The 12,622-nt window shown below is 32.2% G+C and overlaps 1 protein-coding gene across 1 annotated transcript in view; it reads right to left on the reverse strand.

Annotated features, from left to right (window-relative positions):
* Nucleotides 1-11,443, reverse strand: part of LOC136034511 (uncharacterized) — a 36,844-nt gene extending 25,401 nt beyond the window's left edge. Inside the window, exons 1-2 of the mRNA XM_065715733.1 lie at nucleotides 11,288-11,443; nucleotides 4,117-4,824 (exon numbers count right to left, since the gene is read on the reverse strand). Coding sequence (XP_065571805.1) covers nucleotides 4,117-4,823 — 707 coding nt within the window. The 5' untranslated portion in view covers nucleotide 4,824; nucleotides 11,288-11,443. The remainder of the gene's footprint in view (nucleotides 1-4,116; nucleotides 4,825-11,287) is intronic.
* Between the last annotated feature and the right edge of the window lie 1,179 nt (nucleotides 11,444-12,622).

A 12,622-nucleotide genomic window follows, 5' to 3' on the forward strand; every position in this document is an offset into this window, starting at 1 on the left:
TTTTTGAAGTTTTTATCTTTTTAGTTTTTTTATTTTTATTTATATTTTTTTAGTTTTCTTTTTCTCCTTTATTTTTCAGTTTTTTTCCTTTCTTTAGTTTTTTTTTCTTTTTTAGTTCTTTTAGTTTTTACCTTTTTTAGTTTTTTTTAGTTTTTTAGATGAAATTTTTTTTTAGTTTTTTTCCTTTTTTTCTTTTTAGTTTTTTATTGGTTTTTACCTTTTTTTTTAGCTTTTTTAGTTTTTTTTCGTTTTTTCTTTTTACTTTTTTTTTAGTTTTTATCTTTTTTATTTTTTTTTATTCTTAATTTTATTAGTTTTCTTTTTCTCTTCTATTTTTCAGTTTTTTCCTTTTTTTTAAGTTTTTTTTAGTTTTTAGTTTTTTTAGTTTTTTAGTTTTTTTAGTTTTTTTAGTTTTTTAGCTTTTTTATTTTTTTTATTAGTTTTTAGTTTTTTTTTGTAGTTTTTGCCTTTTTTTAGTTTTTTCAGTTTTTTTTTAGTTTTAGTTTTTTACCTTTTTTAGCCTAACCAGGATTTGAACCTGGGACCTTCATTCTCCGTTCTGACACCCTCTCTCACCGAGTGACTACTCCAGCATGTTCATTTTGGTGTTTTAAATGGTATATTATTAACCAAATTAATGTGTTTTACAATATACTAAGCATCGTCAAAGCAAAAATGACGATAACTAATTTCATGACGTCAGCCGACACAGAAACATGACGTCACCTGATCCACAGATCCACAGATAGAGAAGGTCATTGTCTTTTCTTTCTTTTTTTTATTGTTATTATTATTATTTTAGTTAGTCTAAGATGCTTTTAGGAATATTTATGTAATTTCTTCATTATTATTATTAATTTAGGATGCCTTTAGGAATTTTTATATAGTTAATCACCAAACGTTAGCAAAATTTAAATTTTTCCCTAGTGTAGTGATTTATATCTGTAATAATTTATATTTTTGTTTATTATGTTAATGAAAGTAAAAGTGAAGTCTAAAAAGTTAAACTTATAACTTTATAACTTTCTATTATAAAAATCTTCTAAAAAACAACAATGCTCCAAAAACCACCCTGCTTCACAAAAAAGCAAACCCAAATTTTTTGACAGCCAAAAAAAAGTAAAGATATCAATTTTTGCCATAAAAACACCCGAAAACAAATTTTTGACTGTAAAAAGTAGCTTAAATATTAAATTTTTCTGCCTCGTTGTGACAGCACAATCCTGAAACATTATTTTGATAGCCCAAAAAAGTTAGGATTTCAAAATTTCCCTCCTTGTTGTTATGAAATAAAGATTTTCGCCTCCCAGTCAAAATTCCTCAATTCCTCAGATAAAACTCTTAAGAATAAATCCAGAGTCTCAATGATCCCCTGGGAGGGCGTTTTGCAGAACCTGCCTCCACCCCAGGTATTTTGAAGTACCCACCTCCACTCCTTCTCCCTCTAGAGCCCTGACCTTTGATGACCCTTAAAAATATGTGTGTTACAAAAGTGAAACTTCCATCTCACTGCTAACTAGAGCAAGCAGTCCCAACACATAACCCATCACTGCGTTAAGAGGGGGGGGGGCAAACCCACCTAGATCCGCCACGGGTCCATGTGCATTTACTCCCTGCTAATAAGGCTGACCCAAAGAAAATTTTCATCAAAAATTCTCCACCTGAAAATTCTCCCTACGTGAAAAATTGACTAGCCAAAAAAAAGTAACACAAATAAAAAGAATAAAGGAAAAGAGGGATTCGGAGGGGAAGGAGGGAAAAGCAGGAAAAGGAATAATCTATATTTATTCCAAAATAGGGATAGCTTTCATATTTTTATTTCTTTGAATTCTTTTATCTTGTGTTTTTCAGGGCTGCAAGTTGAGTTATCATAAAATGGTAAGATAAAGGTTAAAGAAAATAATTTGCTTAGTTCTGATTTGGAGTCTGACTCCATGTTATTTATATATGTAAAAAAATTGGTTAACCAAGAACTTATTGTACTGTGTAAATTAGAAATAAATAAATTAATTATACTAATATATGTAATGAAAATTATACTTTTATAGTGTGCAAAACAGCTGGACATCAAACATGTCTGGTAATTTGGATTATGGTTTAATATGGGGGGGGGCAGCTGAAAGTTACCATAAGTTTAGAAACTTACCAGCAGCCAAGTGTATTACTATGATATTTCCTGCTTTTATCAATTATCTGTAAGCTGGTTACTAAGCTTATTTATACTTTTGTATTAGGCTATTCAAAAAGATCAACTAACCGAAATAAAAGAGTTCCAATTCTAAAATGTGTCTTGTTGAACCTTGGATCCAATACAAAATGGCTAAAATTGGCCAAGTTGGCAAAAATATTGTTAGTGTCTCAACAGGACTTTATGATTGATTTGAATGTAATCAAGTCTGTCTAATTTGTCTTTTCCTGTATGATTTTATAGCCGCTGCTTCAGCCACCACTTTGCAAAAGAGGGGTAGCATAGTAGCAATGATGCTTGGCAGTTTTTAAATTTGTTGGCAGATTTTATCCAAAAATACCATTTTTACATATAAAAATATTTTTTGCTCAAAAAGCTGTTGAAACACAAGCTGCATGGCTAAAGTGTTTGCAGCTTTTGGAATTCTATCAAATTCTTCTACTGGCAGCTTTGGAACTTTTTCTATAGCTGTTTACCAATTAGCAGGCAATGTTGTAACAGGGAGAGTGGAGAATATAATCAAGATTTAATTCATAGTTAAAAAAAAATGGTTGTCCAGACATTAAGAGCATCATTAACTTCTTAAAGAAACATAGCTGTTGCAGGTCACTCAGGGATTTGTGACTCTTGAGGCAAACATAGCTAGGAAACTGCATTTCAGTTTCTTTGTGATTACCTCAGGCAGCTTTAGGATGGGATGGGTTGTAATTCTTAAAGGCAAAGGGCCTTTGTATGCTGAGCCTCAACTCAGTTTACTGATAAATACTTGTTTAATTAATTTAAATTAAATTTTTATATTAATTAAATTAATACTATTAATAAAAGCAACTTGCAGCTTTACCATAACCCATTTCAACATGAACATTAAATAATGTATTTTCAACATGAACATTAAAACATGGCAGTAGAAGCTGGTTTTGAAATACTGTAGCTTGATGGTCATAGCTGCTTGAGTATGGTCAAAGAAAATGTCCTTGAAAAAAAGTGAAGCACCCAAAGAGAGCAATTCCCAATGATGGTGTCTTGGAATTAGGTATCTCCTCACACTGTTAGCCATCTTGACTACTTTTCAAAAATTGAGTTAAAATCTGCTTTGGCTAAATCTTTTAACACAAACTTGCACAGAGATCTAACTAGGCAAGATTGTGTATTCATGTATTTTTGCTTTTGTTTTATATAAGGTATATATTATCATTACATATTATAATGAATACTATAATATAAAGTCATAATATTATGTATACTAATAGAATAAAATAATATAATATAATATAGTATTATCATGGAATTATGTTATCTATATTATATAAAGTACTTTGCCTGTATCTATTATGTGTTTACAGCAGGCAAGGAAATCCAATTTTCTTTTAAGGAGAAAATAAACAGAGTAGAAAAGCCTTTCTATCAAACAGAAAACAAATCTGAATTATATTCAATTGGAAAAATTACTTTGAAAGCTACAAAGTATTTGGCTTTCACCATTCAACATAACACCATCATTGACATGGATAGAATTTGTGCCAAATCAAACTTTCTACAGTTGTTCATTTATGTTTACAAGTTTCGGGATTCAGTTACTTTTTTTCCATCTAGTAAATTAGCTTCCTTTTTTTTCAAGTGACATTGCTAAAGCAAGGTCAAGACAATGGAAATACTGGGAATTTAGAATGTATCCTAAGAATATGATCTGGAAATTGCATTAGTTTTTCTTTCTTTTATTTTTCTCAATGTTAAATTTTTTAAAGCAGCCTAAGAACAGTATAATTTTTTACATACTCCTTAGAATACATCAAGGGGAGGGTAAAAATGTATTAGAGAAAATCAATGACAGGAATAAATACTATACAATGACCTATATATAATAATAACCTAAGCTACAATAAATACAGTGACCAGAATAAACTTGATTGACATAGGACATAAGATACCTTTCTTTGTCAAAAAGTGGGAAGGGAATTTCCTCAATGTATCTTCCAAACTGATTCCTACATCCATTAACACAGCAATAAGAAACTCCCATTGGCCTCTGTCTAGATTTCACAAATGTTTTCTTTTTAATTGGAACATTTTCTTTTAAATTTTTGTCTGTCTGCTCATCATCACTATTCTCCAAATAAGGCCTTTTCATTGTCTGAGGATCAATTCTCACTATGTTTGTCATGGGATTTCTACTGTATGTCTTATTTACTGATAAAGGATCAACTTCAGGAGCAATATCTGATGTCCTATTCACATTTCCATTTGCTTTAATCCCAATTAAACCTGACATTTTATTTCCTGGACCTGTCTCCACTATTTCACTGTTGTTAGTCACATTTGAATTATTAAAATTTGTATAGCTTTGAGTTGTGCTGTTGGAGTTAGAAGTTGGTTCATCCTTGACAGCTTGACTTGGATTGTTTGACTCTGAAGCTTTTGAAGGAATTTTGTCATAGTTGACAGTGATTCGTTTGTCCTTTGTATTTTGCTTGATGATAACCTTACCACCAGGCTTAAAACCAGGCAGATTTTTCAAAGGTATTGTAATATTATCACCACTGGCTGATGGTACCACAATCTTCTCATTCCCTTTAAAAGGTCCAGATGGCAGAACAACACTATAAGTCAGTACTGATTTCTGAGGTAGCACTTCCATCCTAGAAAAAAAACAAAAAAAATTGATATTGAATAAATAAACAGAGTGAAATAAAATACTAAATGAGAAAAAACTCAATGATAAAAGAATAAAAATTAGGAGACGAACAGAAAAAAATAATCTACATTAAAGGAGATCTTCTAGAGAGAATGTTGCTTTTTTTTCCTCTTATTTTGATCTAATCGACTTCTTGTAGATGGCTAACAAAAAAATTCAATGGTATAAAAAAAATTAGGAGACAAAGAGAAAGAAAAAGTAATCTACATTAAAAGTGATTTCCTAAAAAGAAACTGAAATGGATTTTGGTATGGGTATTGAAATTTAACTGACTTGAACAAGCAGCCTTGACAGATAGTAGATCTGGCATTTGATACCTTTATAGCTGGGAAACTCTTCAAAATACTGCAAATTACTCTTTACATAGAGTTTTAGAAATGGTATGTTGATTACTTTTTAGCAGTTCTTTTTTTTTTTTCAGAAATTCTGTTGATCTTCTGAAGTAAAGAAATTGATCCTTTTCAAGATTTTGTAAATTTTGATAATGATGTGGCTATAAGCAGTAAATTAAGTAGCACAGACATCATCACACCCATTTCTCAATACAACAATAAGGACCTTAAGTAAGGACTTAAGTTAAGTTAAGGACTTTAAATAAGGACAACAATGGACCTTTACAATGCATAATATGCAGTTAGACATGTAGCAAAAAAGTATTCACACTAGCTATTTATAAAAAATATACCTTAAAACACTTTTGTTATCACCTTACCTTAATCACTTTAATCCATCTGAGAGCTTTAAGGTCTTCCAGACCTGTAGTGCTCTTGAGCTGATGACTGCCAGTCAAACCTCCACTGCTTCTTCTCCTACTCTTTGTCAAGTTGGTTTTTGAAGGACTGGATGGAGGGAGCACTGACAGTTGAATCTTTCAGTTGGTTCCAATGGTTTATGACTCTTCTAGAGAAGAATGTTAGGCGAGTTTTCGATCAGGAGCTTGACTTTGGTAGCTTCTTGAAGTGTCCTCTTGTGTTGTACTGGTTGGTACTGAGATTGCCACCTAAGATTGCTGTCTTTTTGTTCTGCAGCTTGTAAGTAAGCATCATGTTGCTGCACAAATGTATGTAAACCAGAGTGGGTAGTTTAAGGTACCTGAGGCGGTCCTAATATGAGGTTGATGCTAGATTTCATATGCATTTTGTTGCTTGTCTTTGTACGTTTTTGATGAGCCTCACATCTTGTCAATAAGAAGGACCAGCAAGACACATGCCAAAATCGAGATGGGGTCTGATGAGAGCCTTATATAGTTTTATAAATATAGATGCCTGTCTCCTGTTGATAGTTCGTTTAAGTAGTCCAAGACTGGAACTTGCACATGAAACAACATGCTAGACATGACTGTGAAATTTAAGTTTACCATCAATGATGACACCAAGATCCCTTTCTTCTACTCTGTTCTTTAATTGCCCTATTACTTTAGTGGTGGGGTTGTAGATTGTGTAGTTTGCCATTGGGTTATTGTGTCCAAGGTGTAATATACCTAGGATTTTATACAAGAGATTTTTTGTTTAATTTGATTCATGAAACCACTGTAATATTTTACTGGATGTAGCTTTTTTAAGAGTTTTTATATTCCACTAACTGTTATTTAAATAATTTTATGTTTCATTATGAGTTTTGAGATGATTTCAATGATCATCTTAATTAGAAAACAAATGTTTATTCCTTGTTCAGTGTTTTACCTTTTTAAGGATGTATAGAATGTTGAAGAAAAAAATGATTTTTGGTTCTCATGATGTATTGATGCTGTTGTGGCCCTCTGTATACTGAAGTCTCCCAAAAATCACCTCCATACATCAACATATTGATACAACAAATTTTCTTTTCTCTCAAAAGATTTGATAAATTTAGCCTTGAATATAAGTATAAGCTGTGATTCTAACTAATAATCCTGCACCCCCCCTCTCACTAAAACGTCTGCTAGTAGTCAACTCCAAACAGGAGTGCTCAGAGGGGGCAAAGAGTTCTTTTCATTTTTAGTATTCAATATTGTGAATATCAAACATGTGATTTAATTATGTATGACCAAACAATTTTTTTATAATATTTTATACAAGATTTAAATTATTAGGATTGTGTAAGTCTAGTCTAGAATAAATAAACTTGGGAATACAAGCCTTACAAACAAGAAAAGGGATAAAAGGATAGACATCAGGCAGAAGTCTAATAGGAGACAAATAAACACAACATTAGAATTGTCATGCAAAGTTCTTATCAAAAATAATAATTACTACTTAATAACTACTTCTTTCACACTTGCATCCCAGCTATCTCCCTCCTAATAGCACCATATACTGCCCCAGAACATATAAACAATTCTATCTGATTGTGTGTATTTGCCATTATTTTTTGTGCTTATTTTGACAAAAATAATTGATTTATGTCCTCTATACATACATGAATGCAAACAGAGGAGTATAGGAAATAAACAAAAAGAAAACTGAAAACTACAAAGTAACAGTCCTGAGGAAAAGGATGATAATAGATAGCTCACTGAAAACTACAAAATAACACTTTTCAGGAAATAGACAATAATAAAGAGCACATAATACTCAATAACTCATGAATAGGTAATAACACAACACAACATGAATAGCTCAATAATAAACAGCTCAGATTTCGTTAAGGCTACAGCAACAAAACTATTTGTCCATCAATCAAGACAGTTATTATTTCTATTTTCTCTAGATTGCCTAAGAAATTCATTGTACCTTTGGTCTATTTTTGCAGTGATATCAAATATTCCATATTTTTGAGCAATGTACCTATTTCTTAACCATAGTGGGATTACAAGGAAGTATTTACAAAACCAGAAAAAGTACACACAGATACATTTTCTATTACTTTTACTTAAAATCTTCAAAAATGGAACAATGAAAAATATATGAGGCACAAACATTGAATTATAAATTTTAGCAAGTCTTTGTTAATCAAAATGGCATTTCACCCTGACCCTCAGGCCATAAGCTTTTCTGATTCTTACCAATACAGACAATAACACCAACTTGCACATAACTGTTGGGCTGAAAGGCAACCCAAGGTATTGAATGTACTCTTTATTAAAGACTTTCTGTGATCCCACCCTCATTGAATGATGCTAGAAATTATTATTATTATTCGCCATTAGGAATTCTGTTTCAGTAAGCTCAATCTCTAATCCTACCTCCAAAAGATGTAATTGTAATATATTAACTGTATACTGCATTGATAATAAATTGTCCATAAACAATAAAATACTATAAGCATACAACAAGTGGCTAGTATCAATGCTGTCTATCACATATATAGGTATGAACCATGTGGCTGTTCTAATTGCACTGTCAAGAATAACAGGGCTAAGAACTGACCCTTGTTTTACTCCATGATATGAAAAAATTTGGTCTGAAAGTCATGAATGGGTTCAATCCACACCAACAATAAAAAAGCACAGTTATGCAACATAAAATTGAATGCTTTTGAAATATGAACTCTGCACACAAAAAGTAGTTTCTTAAGGCTATGATAGTGCTTCTATATTTCTAGAAGTATAGCATGTGCATTTTGAACCCCTACACCACTTTAGAAACCAACTGACAGTCCCACCCCCACCCCATAATATTTCCTATGTGAAGAAAATACTATAACAACTGAAAGCAGTACTAATGACATTTATTTCCCAAATCAAAACTTGTTGTAATAATAATCTAGATAGGGGACTTTTGTCTATCTTAGACATTGTTTGAGGAAGGTGGATAAAACTCTTAAGAATAAATCCAGAGTCTCAATGATCCCCTGGGAGGGCGTTTTGCAGAACCTGCCTCCACCCCAAGTATTTTGAAGTACCCACCTCCACTCCTTCTCCCTCTAGAGCCCTGACCTTTGATGACCCTTAAAAATATGTGTGTTACAAAAGTGAAACCTTGCAAAATAGATCTTCTGCTTAATTGAAGTACAGCAAAATTGTTTTCAGCTTCATAACTTTGCTTAATTCTATTTTTATAAGGTTTTAAAGATATGCAAATACATTTCCTAAATTTGGAAAAAAAACATTGATATGGCTCAAAATTCTACTCAGATAACAGGAACTCAAATAACAGGAATTGCATTTTCAGAACTAAAGGTAGAGAAAAGGCAACTAGTAACTGAAAATTAAGGTAAAATGTTGTTTTGTCAAAATTTCAATAGGTGAAGACCTGTCATGTAGGCAGATTTCAGGGCCCTCTAGAGGGAGAAGGAGTGGATGTGGGTATTTTGAAATACCTTCCAGGGACATACTTTAGCCTGTAGACCCATCCCTGAAAGTTTCATTTCCTTAACCTAAACCCTTTTCAAGATAGCAAGAAGTCAATTAACTAGAATTTTACCCTTTTTTAATTATTCTTGAAAGCCTGTTGCTTTACATTATCCCTCCTCACTACTTAATGATCAAATACATAGCCAGAATTATATAGCCCTATGCTCAATGAATTTTCAATAGGCCTAGGCTAGCACAACACTAATGCCTGACACTTGTTTACTATTTGCTGTTAGGCTAAACAATAAGAGGAGAGGAGTCATACTATTGAAAATTCATTAAGTAGGCCTATATATAGTTTGGACTATATATTTGCCCATCAGGGGGGATAACTTAGACAGCATGCTATGTATTTGAAGCAATATAAGGCAACACAAAACAGGCTGTTTCATGGTGAAATTTGAGACCAATGTATGCCCAAGGAAGTTTAATTATCTTCTGTACTACTAGGTCTCCTCTTCCATCTTCTTCCTCAGCTGTAGCAGAGTCTACAGCAATTGTTCAACCTAGCCTTCATCACTAAAATAAAGATTTAAACGTTCTTGTTGTCACCTAGGTAAAAATAAAATGAAGAGCAGATATCTGCTTCCCATACTCGCATTCTGCCGATTACACTTAATGACAAAAATATAAATCTCAATCTTACTATAATCTGTTGTTGTTGTAGAGAAAATATGCTCAGCTTTTGCCCTCTGCATCACCAAACAATAATTAAACTAAAATCATATAAACAAAAAGAACATACAAATCAAATAAATCAAATCATCTTCTCTTCTCACCACACTCATGTGACTGGGAGAAAAAAAAAAAATCAAATGAAATTACAACCAGTTGAAAATCTTTGTTGAAGACACAAAAACTCCCAATGCCTACAATATTTTTAACTCCTTATCTTTACTAATATGAGTGAAACCTAAAACAAGAGGAGTGGACGTCTTCAGGCCCAATGATTCAATTTTTCTGATCAGAATATTTCTCTCAGATGTGAAATGAGGGCATTCTGAGAGAATGTGATCTATTGTTTCATTTTTACACACCTATAAAAAGGGCATGACTTGCTATCTGTAAGACAATATAGTGCTTGACGAGATCTGGTCATTGCATGACCAGTTCTCAGATGGAAAATAGAGTTTGCAATTTTCCTATTTGGGTGGATAAGGTGATGTGGGATATAATGACCCTCAAAAGACAAAACATAGATATTTTTTGTTGCAATACATGTATTATTAATTCTAAGAGAACTTGCAGCAGAGGTTATTAACTTTGAAGTTTCATTTACAGTGAGAGCAACCTTCCAAGTAATTGGGTGGTGGATAGCCTGTTTTGCAATACTGTCAGTAATTTCATTTCCCTTAATCCTTATGTGAGAAGGAACCCAGACCAATTTCAGTTGAAGAGCATCAGAAGACATTATTTTCTTAATCTGTCCCTGTAGATGAACAATAATTGAAATAACTTTTCCTTGCCTCTTTTTTAGATCAGAAAGAACACTTTTAGAATCAGAAAAGATAACAAATGCGCCTGATCCTACTTCCAGCACTGTATCCAAAGCTTTTTGGAGAGCAAGACATTCTGCATGGAAAATGGAGATTCCATCTGAAACTCTAATCCCAACTGATCAACCACTCCACTCAGAAAAAATGCCTATGGATGCCTTCCCATCATTTGAGACGGATCCATCAGTAAATATCTTTTTCCAATTATAAAATTCAGCCATTTTAGCTAGTGTAAGTTGATGAAGGATTAGACTATTCATTTTATTCTTAGGACAATCCATGCCAGGGATTTTTATATCTATAACATTATCAATGCTATTAGGAGTGTTGGGAGATATCTGGGTCTGACAAGAAAAGGTTAGGTTTTCAGGAACACCTATGCCATTGAGCAAGGAGACCAACTTGATAATGGCTGGACTACTATATGTCTTCCGATTTTCATATAGAAATGAATGATTTATGAGACACTCCTTGAGAACATGGAGGTTTTGGTTAGTATTTACTTTCATAAAGTAATTAGAAGAAAGTTACTTACTTTCGAAGAAAGAAATTAAAATAGAAGAAATTAATTAATTATTTAATATTAATAGAAATTAATTAATAGAAATTAAGAAATTAATTAGAAGAAAGAAACTTACTATAATCTTCTAGCTTCCCTTCTTCTTGTTCTTTCGCTTCTTCTTAGAAAGTAGTATTTACAAGATGAGAAGAAAGCCACGCGGGACAAAACAAGATTTGACCAAGGGTGAATTGTTTTCCACCCCAAGGGTGGAAACTGTTTCTTGCTAGTATTTTATAGCATTAAGTTCAAATTATTATGTCTACGATTTTAATAAAACTATTTAACTTTGACTCTTTTCTTGATCCTGCAATCAATAATTTAACGAAATGACTAGTATTTTAAAAGTTTTGTCAAGCCTTGACTGAAAACAATTGTTAATAGTAGTTTGCTGAGAAAAATTAATTACGACAATGGTGCCGACTCCAATTTTCAAATAGCATGCTTTCGATTCATTATTAGATAAAAGAACAAGTCTTTTTAACTGCAAGCAAAGAGCAGCATTAAATCTTAAAACCAACAGAAAGTATCCCATACACCTGGGGGGTTGCCCCTCTATGCCACCCCCATCTTTTTACTGAAGTTTGACTTTTTGTCCCAATTCTATAAGAACAGCTTCTGAAACACAAAGGCCGTTTCATTAGAACAAAAAGGTTTTTTTTAAAGTTCTAAAACGCTTAAGCGTGAAGAACGAGATATCTAGAATAGTTATATACAGATTAATTTCTGTTTGTCTTAAGTTACAGTGTTGCTCCTTACTTTTAGTTAAAAAACATGTTTTTTTATTGATTACCCCGAGAATAAAAGAGCTTGTTGATGAACATGTGCTGGAAACACACCAGGCAATTTTCTACCTCAATCATTCCATTCCCTAGTATATTTCTATAAGAATTATACAACCAGCTAGAAACCTTACTCAATATACTTATTTGCTTCCTCTGACGGATTTTCCAGAGATATATAAATGGGCAGTTTTCAGATAAGGCAAGAAGTACTTTAAAAAAAGCAAGCTCTAGGAAAAAAGCAAACAAGTAGTGCTAGAATTATTATTTTACAATATAGTTTTAAAGCGAGAATTAAAAAAAAAATAATAAATAACAGTTTTTTATATCTTTTTTTCTAGTCTTTTCCTTCTTTTCTCTAGTCTGCTTCTAATTATTTCTACTCTTCATGTAGTAACTTTTACTTCCCAAATAGTGTACAACCATCTCAGCAGCTTTTTCAATATAAAGAGTCTAATAGACACACTAAATCGGAAAGTGTTAGAAAGGGCTGTATTGACTGTTGGCTCTAGGAAATAATTTTTTTACATATTAAATTTTCCTAAATATTCTATGTACAAGTTTAAAGTCAATAATTCTCCATGTCATAGCAATTGTACAGTTGTTTCATTTATTTTTGTCACATCAAATAA

Source organism: Artemia franciscana, chromosome 13 (assembly GCF_032884065.1).
Source record: "Artemia franciscana chromosome 13, ASM3288406v1, whole genome shotgun sequence".
NCBI lineage: Eukaryota > Metazoa > Arthropoda > Branchiopoda > Anostraca > Artemiidae > Artemia > Artemia franciscana.